The sequence below is a fragment of the Cyrtonyx montezumae genome, unplaced genomic scaffold (assembly GCF_038088225.1).
Source record: "Cyrtonyx montezumae isolate F1298 unplaced genomic scaffold, pur_monq_1.0 scaffold_3, whole genome shotgun sequence".
Classification (NCBI taxonomy): Eukaryota; Metazoa; Chordata; class Aves; order Galliformes; family Odontophoridae; genus Cyrtonyx; species Cyrtonyx montezumae.
The window spans coordinates 54,486,146-54,502,106 of NW_027072034.1; the positions used below are offsets into that span (position 1 = coordinate 54,486,146).

The 15,961-nt window shown below is 36.4% G+C and overlaps 1 protein-coding gene across 16 annotated transcripts in view; it reads left to right on the forward strand.

Moving 5' to 3' along the window:
- KDM6A (lysine demethylase 6A) overlaps positions 1-15,961 on the forward strand; it is a 145,549-nt gene that overhangs the window by 111,064 nt on the left and 18,524 nt on the right. For all 16 annotated transcript variants that reach the window (XR_010622507.1, XM_065741600.1, XM_065741602.1 and 13 more), the window contains 3 exons: positions 12,092-12,221; positions 13,742-13,847; positions 14,429-14,634. Coding sequence is in view for 15 of the 16 variants with exons in the window: in XM_065741600.1 (XP_065597672.1) it covers positions 12,092-12,221; positions 13,742-13,847; positions 14,429-14,634 (442 nt within the window). In the remaining variant the exon portion in view is untranslated. The remainder of the gene's footprint in view (positions 1-12,091; positions 12,222-13,741; positions 13,848-14,428; positions 14,635-15,961) is intronic.

Genomic DNA, 15,961 nt, shown 5'->3' on the forward strand with positions numbered 1-15,961 from the left:
ATGTTAGCAGTTGAAGGATTAGGCTTGTTTTTATCTCCTAGTAGTCAACTTAACAGGTACTTCTTTAGCACTTCTAGTGGTTTCCTAGGTCTGGCTTACTAAAGAGCAGTGTGGCAGAAGCATAAGATTCCAGGCCTTCAGATTTGTACGTACTTCTACTGCTATTTATTTCTTACCTCTGGATTGAGGTGAATTACTCCTTCCAACCAAGGAAAAATAAAAAAATCATCCGTAAGGGATGCATAGTTTAGGCTATTTCTGTGGTTTACTGGTGAGACAGTGTTGCAGTTACAGGTTGGAACTTCCAGCAAAGGATAAGGTTAATACATTCAATCAGCTCTGCTCAGAAGTAGACACTGTGATGTTATGCACTGAAAAACTATCTATGTAGGAAAATAAATTTACTGTAAATTCTGGGTTTACTATATGTAGCTATCGTGTATTAATGCACTGTGTTAGCAGTCTTAATATATGCTAAACATAAGATAGTTTATTCAGTTTTAAACTAGAGCAGACTTTACTGTGCACAGTTCAGACAGAGCTTAATTAAGAATAATTTGTTTTCCTTCTAAAGAAGGGTGAGCTCATGCTTACAAAGGCTAGCAGGACTTCTGGCAGGTAATAGTTTTGCAGTTTCAGACATTGTGACATTGTGCTTACTGCAGATATTCTCTCTGTAGCAAAGTCCTTAGGTAGTTTTAGGAGAGGTTTTCCTTTTTATTTATTGTTTTCTTTTCCAAAAGAATTTTACTTGAAATCCAAAATACAGAGAAATGAAAATGACCGTTTAGGGAATGTAATTTCTGTAGTGGTGTCTCATATTTGATGTCATCTGTGGAAGAAGCTGCCTGAGTGCCTGTAAAGTTCATAGAAGTCCCTTTAATCATCATAAGCACGTGATGTTTGAGTGTCGTGGTCTGTACTCTAACTGCTGTTTGCCATGCTTCCTGCACTTACAGTTCTTTTAGTTGTATTATTTATATTCTTGTGGGGTAAGAATTATTGTTGGAATTTTTACTATCTCAATATATTTTACTCAAAAATACCTAGTTCGGAATTATGTAGCTAAAACTGTGATGCTTTTGAGCATTACCCTTCTGGTTATTGAGGAAGTGATAAAAGTATATTTACTACCTTTTTTTTACTGCATCTACATAAATCAGTTAAAAGGAAAAAGCTGTATGTTACCATGATTATGGGAGTTACTGGTTTCTAACATACTGGGACTTAATGAATAGTAATCATGGTATAGCAGTCTATAGGCATCTGTTACAGAAGTAAAATGTTTATAATGTTAGGAGATTGAATTTGTTGAATCACTTCAAAGTCTGAGGCACTTGAAATATTTGCTGTTAATTGAAGTTGTAAGAGAGGATTTAATATCTACTAGCTTAAACCTTTACATCTCCTAAAAAAGGAAGAGTAAAAGTCTATGGGGGACATTTTTTGTCATCTTCTACATGGTGAGTTTTATATTGTAATGTTCCGTTTTCAAGTGAAGTTTCTACTTCAGTTGCATTCATAAAAATGAAGAATTTATGAGATTTTTTTACATTGGGACCATGTATATGTTCCTGCTAGTAGATGTCTAAAAATAGCTTCAGTGTCTGGTGTTAGCATAAGTGTAATGCAAATACACATAAAAGAAATGCTGGTACACTTTAGTTCTTTCTGAAGCTTCTGTCTTCAGAATGTGTTTAGCAGAAGTTTGCATTCAGCCTTCTTGGAAAGAGTAATGAGAAGTGCATTTCTGCTGTTTAGTGCCATGCTCTGATTTAGTACAGTGCTTATTGAATGATTTGTAGGTGAGATCTGTGGTTTGTGTTCACTGGCAAAAAATTGGACTTTTTTACTACAAAAATCCTAAAGCAGCTTTTAATGTGTGTCCTTTTTTTGTGTATTTGTTGATAGAAGTAGTAGATGCTGAATTACTAAAGGCTTCATTATAACAGAAGGGGTCTTAAAACCTCTGGTGTGTCTTTTGCAGCACTGTTTCCCTGAGGTTCATATATTCTCTATTTTTTCCAAGGCTTGTGTAATTATAATTTATCAAGACATGTTAGGTTAGTACCTGACCCCCTGTAGTTTGAAGGCGTGTAAAATATGCCTTTTGCTGTTGTTACTGTACTTACTGAGCAGAGATTCAGAGCTCCCTCTTCAGCCTGTCTGCTCCTTCCTTCAGGAAAGGCAGAAGACTTGATGCACATCTAAAAATGCTAAGAAAGATGAGCAACAAGACTTGAGGACAGCTTTTACTAACTTGAGGGGTCAGTAAATGCTTCAGTATGGGCTCAGACTGCTGAATTTCTCAGTTTGACAGGATCTGTCCTAGTCAAGCAGTGATTGCTGGAGAGTATCTGCATATGGCTTATTAAAATAATAGAAGATTCTGAAATGTTGTGGGACTGTCAACAGAGTAACAATTGCATCATTTTTTAGGTTAAACTTAAAGTGTAAAATGAAGTCAGGCAGACATTTTTGCATCTGTGCTCGTTACTGCTGTTCCTGATCCGGGCTGGTGCTAGGTGCCTGTTAGAGAAAGGGCCCTGCCTACATGTTTTTTCATACTGGTGGAAGTGATAACTCTATAAAATGTAACTACTATATATTATATAATAATAGTTTTGTTTTCTTGCCACCCTTATCTATTTGTTAAACAGTTTGCAAACATAAATCTGAGGGTGAGGCTGTCCCAGCCACCTACTGAATAGGTGATCAGCTCCTGCTTTCTTTTAAAATGTGTCAGTGTTGGGAGGTGTGTATGCACAGTGTTGGTTCAGGAGCAGAGCTCCGGTGAGAAGATCTGTGTCATAGGTACTGATGAAGGGAAGAGTGTCCAAAGGGGAGGATATGTAACAATTGTCTGCTGAATGCCCTGCTTATTCATTAAGTAAAGGAACCTTTAGACATAGTGGGATAAAAGTTACTTATATTAACATTGGATACTACAAACTTAATTAGAGCACGTTAGCCTTTATGTTAACACAGTATAAGGTAATGAAAAAATGAGATGTTGAAAGTATTTCATGTAGTGGTGATTACATTTGGTTGTTAACCTCTGTAAGTGGTATCTCAAGGTGCAAAAGTGAATTTGAGACAAAAAAATGTGATTTTTAAGATTACTGTAGAAGGTGTTTGAAAGCTATCCTCAACAGAAGAGCTGAAAATAGTTTTTTTTCCTTTCTTTCTTTAAAAGCAAATGAAAAAAAAAAAAACTATTCTAGAAGTAACTTCATGCAGAGAGAGGGAGTGGGGAGTGTGGGGAGTTATTCTTCAGTAGCAGTTCTATCTATACAGATTGTTCCATCAGTACTCTGACTTCCTCTGTAAGGTTGATAATTACTTTCTGTTATCTTTTGGCATATTCTTTTTTCTGTCTGGAAGTACGTTCTTGATGCCATCTCTTGTTCTGTTTTCCTGCTGATATTATCCAGGGGGAAGAAAGACATTTTGACAGGTGGAACAGGTGGTTGTTTGTTGCTATTCTGTATAGCTAAGAGTTTTGTGTTAAGTTTTATTTTCTTATTTATTTTTCTGTATTTGGCTCTGTTTACTACATGCTTACTTACAAGCCAGAATGTTTGATATCCTATGTAAGTTGTGTTGAAATTCATCAGAGGCCTGCTTGTTACATAATATTGTTTTTAAAAAGTCTTAACTATGAGAAGCCATTTTTTACAGCTCTCAAATCCTATAGGTTTATGTGTGTCTGGAGCAGAAATGACCTGAAATTACTAGCAGTTTGGCATTAAGTAATGCACAGCAGTTGATTCATAATGTAACTATATTTGACCTACTGTGCCATAGTGAACTGCAATATAATGAAGTTCCTTATCTCACGAGAGATTTAATAGAAAGCACAACTGTAGTAGTAACTTCTAAAAACTGACTTGTTTTTTAATCTTGCTAGGATTTGGGTTGTTCTTTGAGAACATAGAAACATCAGAGGTATATGGAAGTGCTTGTTTTTTAAAGGTAGAAGCAATTATTAGAAAAGGGATTCAGAAATGGTGCATTACAAGAAATAAATTGGAAGCATACTGGCAAAAATAAATGTTGTGAGCTTGTAATTTTATTTTGTGTAAGCAAATGCTGTCTTAAAATAATTGTGCAAGCAAAGCCATTCAATGAAAGGAGATACTTAGCATCATAAAATGCAAAGCACGTGCCAAATAGGCAGCTCCATTTCATTCTTTTCAGTTGTATCTGAATAGGTTGTCTGGGTTGTAGGAGCAGACTTGGTAAACGTTTTGTTTCATCGAAGACTGAAGTGCTTAAGTAGGGCAAGACCATCCAGGGACTTACACGTGTCTTTATATCCATCTTCCTCAGTGTGAGTGTTGAGGAAGTATCTAACGGAGATTCATTCTATTCAAGTGGCGAGCTGAGGTTGTCTAGGACACTGAGGAGGGGTCAAACAGAAGGTGCTGCAGTAGCTATGGATACTTCTCAAAGGAGCTTCCCCTCGAGGGACTAGATGAGTTTCAGTAGAAAGCTACAAGGAGCTGAGAAATGCAGTCTCTGAGCTGATGACTAAACTATGCAAATCTCATTAAGATGCTGTTCTGGAGAATAGTGGGATAACAAATGCACTCATCTTGTTCAACTGTTGTTGGACTGTATGTATGGGAAAAACTGAGGAGGTGATTCTGGATGTTGCATGGGTAATTTGCTTAATCTTACATACTAATAAAAGTGATGGCAACAGTCAATTTTAAGATGATTATAAAGCAGCTGAATTATTATGTTTTGAATAGCAAGCTGTCTGCATAGTAAACTAAATTTCTTTAAGCCTCTGAGCAAAATTACAGATAAAAATGTGTCCTATAAAATCGATTATTCTTTAGATTCTTGAAGAAAATCCCCCATTGAGAAGGGGTCACTAAAAAGATCACGCGTAAGTGAAAATCTGTTGTGGCTAAGAGAAGAAAATACACTGGAAGTAAATACACTGTTCTGTTTGTTACTAGATAAGCCTATTGTTGGGAACTGGTGAACAAAAAAAGAAGAGTGCTCTGCTTTGTCTAGCTCCATATCAGGGCTCCTTTAAAATAACGTTATCACAAACTCTTTCTGTACTCTCAGAAATTTAAGCATCTTTTCCCCATGAGCCATCCTTTTGAGTAGAGAGTTAATGAAATCTTGTCGCAAGACCTGAGACTTAAAACTTGAGCTGTTTATTTCTGCTGAAGTGAAACCAGCTGATATCTTGCTCTGTTTCAACTGGTGCATCTAGTTAGCATCTTAAAGGGATAATACAAAGATTGCAGTGCCCTTCACCTTTAAGATGCTCCATCATTTGTCCTCTCTGAAGCTGCTGAGAGGTTAAGTCCTTCCTTTAAGCAGTATAAAATAGTCATCACTGCTTTATTTTGCTTGTCATAAAAGAATAGCTCACTTGCTATTATTTATTTATGAATATATGTTCACAGACTGAAAAGGGCACACAAGCTCTGGACAAAACTTCTGTTTGATAATTGCTTAGAGCTGTCACTGGACAAGTCTTGAAAGTTCACAAGGAGCCAGATAGAATAATTGAGCAGCCTCACGTCAGCTCTAAGTTAGTGTGGTCACTTTTATGGCAGTGTAACGGAATGCCTAAGGGTATAAGTCACAGATGTATCTGAACTTGAAAGCTTTGCCAGTTTGTCTTATCAGGGAAGGCAAATGAGGCGTTTGGACTTCAAGGTAGTGCCTATTAAAAGGGGCATTTTGCTTGGTGTGTAGAGTGGAAGGGCAAAGAGCAATCCATTGAGATAAGGGACTGAAGGAGACCAGCAGAAGAAGAGCTGTGCCTCAGAAAGGATGTTTTAAAAGGATAAAAGTATAGGCTGACAAGCTGAGGGTGAAATGGTTTGGAAAACGGGCTGATAACTGGCCAGCATGTAAAATGTAGGAAATGTAGTGTTATGAGGAGTGGAAAAAGGCAGTTCCAAGGCTGAGGTGTACAAGTCTAGGTTCAGTATTGATGTCAATGTCAATGTGGCAGAAACAAACTCAGGGTGTTGTTTCGGAATGGGCTTCTTAGCAGTCAGCTGTGGTTTGGGAAGTCAGTGAGTGAATCCGTGGGGTTGGGAAATGCAGTCGCAAGGCAGGGAGCCTATTTGAGTGAAGTATTTTGCAGAGACACCCAGAGTAAGTTTCTGTTTTGCTCTTACAAGCAGCTCTTGTTTTGTTGGGAGGCTTTTTTTGACTGTACACAAAAGACTTATTTTGGCTTGCAGGCAGATTGTTCAGTTGCTGTAAAGGCACCTTATTTCTGGCGAGTAAACTTCACTGGAGCAGAAGTTTTGGAAGTAAAATTTTAGATGTTGTAGTTTCACAGTCTAAGCCCTGCTTCGAGTAGTATATTCTATTGTCACAGAAAAGCAAGTACAGAAATACCTGGGATTAAAAAAATAATAATGAGTTTTAACAGTTGCATTTAGAGAAGGGGAAGGCTAAAAGAAAGAAAAAGTTTGGTACCACTAATTATAATGCTTTTCTTAAATAAGTCATTAATGTGCTTCTGTTTGTCTTATTATAATAGCTTAAGAACAAGGAGATTATCAAATGAAAAGGAAAGATGTAAGTCATTTTAAAACAAGAGAGAAAAGGAACATTATTTCTTACATAACATGTAATTAACCTATGAAACTCTCTGCCAACCTATAGTACTGAGGTCAAAAACAGAACAGAATTCAAAAATGATTAGAAATAAATTTGCATAATGAGAAAATCCACAGTTATTTTGTAGGATTTTCAGTAGGTTTGAAAAAGAAAGATTCCTGGGAGTATTGCCAGCTAGTACCTGGTTGTGAAAGGCTGAAGTGAAGAACTGCATTATAAACAGGTTGTAGATAATTATCTGGGGTTACTTGCATTTAACCATAATGTAAGCTTGGCTTAATTTCTTTGAATTGCCCTTTGAGAGTGCATCGTTCTTCTGGCTGCAGAAGAAGCGTGCTGGGATGAGCCTCAGACAGCCAGCTGTTAGGGAATAGCCATCTCATTCCCAGTGCAGAGTGTTAATAGCTGCTTTCCTGTGTTTTTGCCCTGTGAAAAAAAAAAATAAGTTGTATCCAGTAATTGTTGAAGAAGACTAGGTGTTTCTATTTTGCTTCAGGGTTGGGTCAATTAAGTACTGTGCATCTCAGTGCTTCAACTTCCTTCTGCAAGCACATTTTTTTAAATGTGTTTTTTTCATTCATTGTATGTTGAGTAATTCTGATGAATTTAAGATACAATATCACATAAATCTACTGTTCGTTATTTTCATGTTAAATGCCATTTTTATGTGGGAAAGAGAGGGTATTAATTTTGTTCTTCAGAGTAACTATAATCTCCTGAGTGGTAAAACCCTGTTAATTCTCTTGCAGCTAATCCTCAAATAATAATTCACTTAAACTGACTTCACAACAAAAATAACTGCTTATGTGCAAATGATTCTAACATGTACCTTAAATGCAATTATATAGATAGCTGGAAATTGTCCAGGAGCATTTTTACTGTCCTCAAAAAGTCACAATCTTTTTAAAAAGGAGCAAATATTTTAAAGATATGGAAGCTAAGATTCTAGAAAACTCCTAGCAAAAGCTCAGAAGAGGAAAACAGCAATAAAATAGAAGAAGCATAAAAAATCAGTAACGCCTAGTATTTATGAATAGAGATATTAAATAGTTAATACAGAGGCAGAATAGTTCACTGAATATTTTTGTTCAGATCTTGGGAAAAAGGCAGATAAGTTGTTCACATTGTGGGATGTGAAATAAACCTTTCTCTGTTTTTCACTGTGATGAGGGAGGAGGACATTAAACACTTATGTGCTGGTTTTAAGTCGAAAGCCCAGATAGCAGATGTCCTTGAGTTGTGACAGGTCAGACCAGAGCTGTTGTTGATCATGCATACTGGTTTTTGGTAGTTCTTAGACAGAGTTGCATAGGATTTGAAAGATGCCGTAGAACTGATTTCAGGATAGGATGACCCCCGTAAATGTAATGGTGGCAGTCTGGCATTAGGCCTGAGTGAAATAACAAAATCATCAAGGTGCCTAATTTAATAAATATGAAGGGTAGTAATTAATGATAATGAGTCCTGGCTCATGGAAAACAAGTATTATGTTAGCTTTAATATTCTTGATGTAGCTTTGTATCTTTAAAGTAAAGCAGTTAAAATTAGTATAGCTTTTTAACACATTTTGCTTCCAGCTTGCATAACATCTTCATTAGTAAGCTAGGGTGATGCAAAGTCAATACCGTATCTATTGAAGTGTGTAACAACCAACTGATATGTGCAATGTCATCGTTGCTGGGGTGAGTGGAGTTTCAGGGAATACTGCTCTGGGATCTGCTTTCAGCCTTGTTTTTCCTCCTGGAGTTGGGCTCCAAGTGGGGAGTTCTGAGTCTGAAGCAGCTGGAGTCCATCTCATGCGGTGTGGTGTCATGGCAGTTGCTGAAGGAGCACCCAACTTCCTTACCCATGTAGTAAAAACAGTAAACCATGGGAAATAGGTGTGGTACACAGATGGAGGCATACTAGGCTGTGCCATCAATCTTCATTTGTCAGAAATCCCTAGATAATATGAAGTTACTTGTGTTAATATTTGCTGAAAGCCTGAGACTGCCCAGTGCTCTGTGATAAAGAGTACAGGCCACTGTTGCAGAGTGAACTGGCTCACACCTGTGTTTCTGGGTAACAATGTGTTTTATTACAGCCACATTTGAAGTTGTGCCTTAGGAGGAAAGGCCTGTGAACCATTTTTAGAAGGTTGTTACCATGTTATGATGTGGAATATCAGTAATATAACAAAAATCATACGTGATGTTATGATGTGGAATATCAATAATATAACAAAAATCATAAAACAATAACAGAAGGTGAGGACACATCCTGGAAAGCAATAAAATGAAAAAGGGGTGTTTTAGTGAATCTGGTGATAGGTTATTCAAAAGTTCAGTTAATCACATAAAATTTAAGCACCTATTTCATCTACTGCAGTCAGTGTCACTCATAAGCCTGACAATTTGACTTTGATCCACAGGTTTAAACAGTTAGGAGAGTTGTTGTTTTTACCTGTCAAGCAAATGGCAATGGGCTGAGAGCTGCAGCTTTGGCTCCAGAAGGTGCCTCACATCATTCACACCTCTGTCCTTACCTTTGTGAGGCTGACAACTACTCTTGGCTCTGTGAGAATGAAGGATGTTTTATAGCCTGTACAGCCTGTGAAAATTCAGTTTAAAGGAATGATGGATGAAACCTGTCCTTATAGTCATTCTTCCATCGTGGCATTATAGGTGACTATTTGGACATGCATTATCTTCTCAGGGCCTAAGTCAGGCTTGTTTTTTCTTAAGCATTGCATTTGCTGCCTCTTTCAGTCCCAAAATCCTGTAAAAAATTATGTGGTTGCAACAAAGATGTGTGACTTTCCCTCCAATTGCTGTGGTCAAAAACAATCTTTCACTTTCCCTGCACTGGCTGCGGTTCTGTATTTCCATTGCTGGAGATATTCAGTGAATAGCTAGACTATTTCATTTCAGGTGCTAGTACCAAGTCATATTCTATTTAGTATTTCTCTGGAGTTTTACGTTGTTGTTTGTTTTATGATTTGCATCACTCTAATTTGGGCACTGTCAATTACAGTGTTAACACTTCAGTAGCTCTCTTCTGTGCTTTTAATAGTAAGTTATTCTGACTGATGGTCAGAAAAAAATAGATGAGTGAAATGGGTCTGATAAAGATGACTTTTAAGATTCTGCCCATCTGTTTCTCATGCCTCTTGAATTACAAGTGTTTTCCAGTCTCAGCTTTTTTCTTTGGCCCTTTTCCTCTTGAAATTTCCGCACAGGATTTTAGTAACTTAATAGGAAACTGCAGGGTCATTTGCTGTGGTATCAGCTTCAAGTTGGCTTTGAGATTGCTCTGTTCATCTGATATTTTTCTCTATAGCGTCTGCTTTCTTCTGCGTCTCTTTCACTTTGCAAATGTGTAATTCTTCTAGGCATACAGCAGTCTCTTCTGTCTCTACTACCCCTCTTCCCTGAAGACACTATGTACCCTGACTTAGCTGATTTCTCTGTGTTGCTTACCTTAAGTAACTTGAATCACACTAGTTCTGGGCATTGTCCTTGTTCTTCAGGTTCAGTCTTCCTCATCTTTCTTGTGTCAGAAAGCTCCTGAGAACTGTTTCTCAGTTCCAACTGTTGTGTTTTTTTTTTCCATAGTTCTGTTGGATATTAATGCTGAAGATTTGCTTTTCTTGATTTTATTTTTCAGTTTGATAATGCAAAGATTAGAGTTCCTGCTAATGACCTCTCTTGAGATTTTAGTTTCATCTTGCACATATATTCCTGAATCTCAGATTCACACAGCCATCATTGATAAGATTATTTGAGTACTGGTGATTTTATATTGCCACATTTCTGTGTGTTGGGTTCTTTTGTTTGCTTGTTTTGTTTTGTATTTTTGTGTGTGTGTTTTGTTTTTTGTTTTGTTTTCTATGTAATTTTTTTATTTATTTATTCTTTTTGTGAGGGCAGCAGTAGTGTCTTTGCAAGAACTGCCTCAGACATTAAACATGGGTCAGTGACGTTCTGTCAAGCTGGATGCTGCCTTATCAAAGCTTCTGCTGAAAGCATCTTTCAGTTTCTTTGACATTGTAATCTATTATCAGGCTCACCTAGCACAGAGAATAAGCTGTGTTTGGTATTTTGACTGGCAAGCTTGGAAGACACTTGTTAAGTATGTCTTTGTCTGTATTGCTCTGATCTCCCACCAGAGGATAGAAGGATAGGAGATAGAAATCTGGTGTAAGTTTGAGTTGCTCCTTGTCATGATGAGCAACGGTTTCTGGGGACACTCATCTTTGCTGCAGCCTGAAGTACATGTGATGTTTGTTCTTTAAAGTATCATAACAGTCAGTCTGTTGTGATCTTAAGCACAAAGTTGTTCTTGCTTATGGCTTGTAGTAGCTTGATTAGAAATGCTGCTCTCACGTGCCAGCATTAAGCTATAGGATGCTTCTCAGTGCTAGTATCACGTTTTCTGTGTTTGTTACAAGCTTTATTGCTAGAAGTTTCATCTAATACTGTGTCAACTGTGTTGTCTGTTCATTTGTCAGAACAAATTTTTGTAGCTAGTGAGTTTTACGAGGATAAATGAATGATGCCTTAGCACGTCCTGTACCCTGAAGCACTGAGAGGTGGTAAGAACAGTAGGTAATGAATCAAGTGAGGGTGGAAGAAGGATTTGAATATTAGTTGGAAGAAATTTGAAGCAGTTCAGTTATTTTTAACAAACAAACAAAATTAAGGGGTATCTCTGTTAATGAGTGCTTGGTGATGGTGTCTAGAAGTTGTGCATTCTCAGTCTCTGCAATCATTTTCAGCACTGAAAGTCATTCATTATAGAAGGAGCTAACATGCATACAGTGGGCTATCCATGTCTCAAAACCTCCAGAGAAAGGTTGGCAATTATGCTAAGCAAGGTTCTGATTCAGATACAAGTACAGGTTTTGAATCAGCAGCTTAACAAGAGTCATTTTTTCTGGTGTTTTCCAAGCAATAAGATGAAGTAATGCTGGTTCCTTCTGTCTTCAAAATGTGTTAAGTCCAGGAGCAGTAGATAGGAGGCTGTTTAATTTAGTGTTGTATGTTTCTATTTTTGTGACTCCAGCATTGTTCTTCTTGCTGAGGCATTATCATTTTGCCCCTACTCTGCTACAGTGCTGTACATAGTATTACCTGATTGCACTATCTCAATTGCTATGAATTCTTCATCCGCCAACCAGTGCCAGCCTAGTAAGGTTCTTCTGTTTTTATTTGAAAACTGCTTTCTGTGTTAGATTTGGTCAAATGAGTCATACTGGCTTTTATTTAAATTGGCTTTATTTTTAACTAGTGATGATGACATTGCAGATTGAAGGGGAAAATGGGAATGATTTTGAATAATATAAATTTATACAGTGAGAATACTGTATTAAAATACATATGAGCTTTATTTGCATCTTGAAATACAGTCTCTAGTTACTGTCATTATTACGCAGAAATATAACGCTAATATTTTTTGTTGTATTTGTCAAGTACTGATAGAGGCAGCTCTTCTTTCCTTTTAGGAATCTGGGTAAAAATGGCTTATCTAACAGTAGTATTCTATTGGATAAATGCCCACCTCCACGACCGCCGCCTCCCCCATACCCTCCCTTGCCAAAGGACAAGCTGAATCCACCTACACCTAGTATTTATGTAAGTAAAGTAAAACTGAGTTGCTGACTGTATTCTGTTAATTGTTTGGGTATCTGAATTACATTATGCAATTGTTTTGAAGATGCACTGTTTGCTGCTTAGTTCTAGTTAAAGGGTATAAACAGGAAAAATGGTAGACTTAGGACTGTGCAATTGTAAGTGAAGAAGGAAAACACCTTCAAAAAATAAATTTATTTATTACTTAAAATACTGACGGAATAAGCAAAAACAGTTTGTGAGTTATAATGCACAGTATTTCAGGTGTATTTGTACATTATTTTTGCAAATGATAGTTTCAGTGATAAATAAGCAAATAATTAAACTGAACTTTCCTAACAGTGTATTTCAAAATATAGTAAGGAAAATTAATTAAAGCTGAAATGATGGTGACAACAAAATGCCACCAGTTAGGAAAATTCAAGTTCTATTAATAAGATAAATAAGTTGGAAGGGACCTACAAAGATCATTGAATCCAGCCACCTTTTAGGTAGATATTTTTTCTTCTGCAAACCATTGAAACTTCTGTTCTGGAAACAAACTTCTGTAATAGCTTTATGAAGTATTGTAGATAACTTTCTCAATAATAGAATTGTAAACTATAGCGTGTCCATTCAGCTAGCTCAGGCTAGCTTCGCTCAGATGAACTTTGGGACCAGAAGCACTTGGCATACTAGTGTGCTACTATTCAAGCAGCCTGCCTAAGCACTAGATTAGGTTGGAAGCAGTAGCTCTGCTCTTAGTGTTGAACCTGAGTTAATCTCCCTAATTAAGAGTCCGGTATAGCTTCACTGAGTATTTGCAAAGCTGGTAAATCCCCATGTTGCAGCATTCTGTGTAGATGTGCCAACATGGGTCCCACTATTTAGGAACATTATTGTTTTGTTTGTTGAAAGAGATGTCTTCAGCATATATGCAGTCTCTGTCTACAGTGTCACTGATACTTTTGTTCACAGGCTGTCTGCAGGATTTTAAGATTCATAGCAATTAAAAATAAAAGTGAGGAGAAACTGCAGCATAAAATCGAGGTTGTAGATGTACAGAAGCGTAGCAAAACCAAATCAATTTTTCCAGTTAACACAAGATATACTCTGAGAGTGCTCTTCTTAATTATAATGTTTCTTGTATACATTATCTGTAGGATTAGTTTTTTAAATTCTGAAAAGAATGCTAGTGTATTATCTTGCTCTTCAGAGAATTCTGCAGATTTAGAAAATTTACGGGTCTGCTGTCAGATAAAGATATAAACTGCAGGAAACCTGAGTTGCAAAAGCTGAAGCAACCTGGGAATAATTCATGCCAAGAAATAAATTACAATAACGAATTAATTTCAGAAGGAGTAAATTCAGCTTATAACAAGGAAATGGTTGTATGATGTTGCTGTTCAATCCTCTCAAAGCAAAGAAATTAATAAAGATCCTGTCTTCCTTCTGTTGTTTCTCATTTTTTATTATTCTTTCTTATTTAGACTCCTTGTTTGTAAAATTCTTCTGATATCTAATATTCCATTGTAATTTTACAGTTGGAAAATAAACGAGATGCTTTCTTTCCACCTTTACATCAATTTTGTACAAATCCAAACAACCCTGTTACTGTAATACGTGGCCTTGCTGGAGCGCTTAAATTAGGTAACTTTAATATGGTTACATTTTCTTTGTAAAAAATACGTATTCTTAAAATGATGTTTCTCAGTTCTTAAAGTGGATATTTTATTTCTATAATACTGCATTACTGTTATATTTAGGTTAATTAAGGGAACATGTCATTTAGCTCACTACTTTTTCTAACTTTGATCAACTTAAAAAAAAATCCATCAGATTTTGTTGATCACAGACAGGAACAGAGCTGTGGGTATGGGAGCTTAACACACAGACTATTTTCTGTAAAAACTATGCATGTGTGACTTTGTGCTTTGATTTAATGATCTCATTGTGTACATTCAGAGAGCTTTAATTTTTTGAAAAATACTTAATTGTTAATTGAATTATGCATGTTTAAGGATTTGTAGTTGGAATATGGTCTATAAAGTAGTGCCAAGGTTTCTTTTAGGCATCTGCTGTTGTGTAGAAAAGTTTTTTTTAGCATTACCACAACTTATATATGTGCGTGTTATAAATCCTTCAGATATCGTTAAGCATTAATATCTTCTATAACTTTTTGTCCTATTTTAACAGTCATTTGCATTTGGGTTTTTTTTCTCATTTATTAGATCTAGGACTCTTCTCTACTAAGACATTGGTAGAAGCAAATAATGAGCATGTAGTAGAAGTGAGGACACAACTACTGCAGCCAGCAGATGAAAACTGGGACCCCACTGGAACAAAGAAAATCTGGCGTTGTGAAAGCAGTAGATCTCATACGACAATTGCTAAATATGCACAGTACCAGGCCTCCTCATTCCAGGAGTCTTTAAGGGTAAGCATATTGTCTGTCACATAAATTAGAATTTACTAGCCTGTATGCTAACTCTAGGATTAAGCTCTATTAGTAAAGGCTTCTGAAAAAAAAAGTTCAGAAGTTGTTCAGAAAATGAAGATATTCCCACCAGCATGAAAAGCACAGATAAATTTACAGTCTGTTTTGAACAGAGGATTAAATACTATACATGATGTTCTCTCACATGCTTAACATAGATTTCATTTTCACAATATAAAGCTACTAAGTGTTACATATTTTAAAAGCTTGTTAGCTTTAAGCTTTCTTACAGTTTTGTCGAAATTCATATTGAAATATTTAAAATTTGTTATTTTTATTCATGTTGCTTCAAATTTTGCACATGCTTTGAAATGATGCTTCTTCATTCTTCATTGTATGCTGAATTAATTTGAATGTGAAATATTAAAAGTTTACTCTCATACTTTTCCTTCAACACGACTGTTCAAAATATAGAAACATTTTTTTCAGGAAAGTGTTGCCTTCCTTGGAGCAAAGACAAAGGGTATTATTGATCACTTGTTGATTAGAAAAAGGGGAAAAATGGAGAACTGGCTGTTGCAGTTTTCACTGCTGTTGCACAAAAACAGTGATGATTTCAGTAAGAAAGGAAAGAAAAATTCCCTAATTTTGTGCATTACTGGAAAGGATTAGAAGGAAAAAAGTGGGTCTGAAGTTGGAAAAAAAGAAAAGGGAAAATGGTTACATATTCTCAGCAAGAATTGATACAGAGTGAGGAAAAGGCACAGGAAGTGGGCAGTGCTGGGCAGAATAGTGTGTGGCTTGGCCTAACTTCAGTCATGAGTGGGATTTTTCTCAAAGAATTGCACCAACATTGTATTCCTGAGCACTGTTCTGGAGGAGAACATGTATAAATAAAATTACAGAAAAGCACACTTCTGATAAATTATGTGATTGATTACATATGTGCCTGTCAGCAAGAAAGCCTCGGCTTTGTTTTTGCATCAGGAAGCAACTGCAGTATTTTCAGGTTTTTGTTTGTTTGTTTGTTTGTTTCCCCTCTGCTACAAAGTGGTGATAAAAATGTGGTACATAAAATAGTTTTCATAATGTCAATTTTCATTTTTCCCTCAAAAATCATAATGACATTGTTTTAAGCATATGTATTTCCATTTTCCTAACACTGCTGTGACCTGTCCTTAGATGACTTTTCAAATGAAAGCTAAGTTTCTCCTTTCTACAGGCACAATTCTCTTGACTTTCTTTGTGACCTTTTTTTGCTCTCTCTGACAACTATAACATTGCTTTTCTAACATGTTTTACAGTATTTCATAAAGTTGTCGTTCCT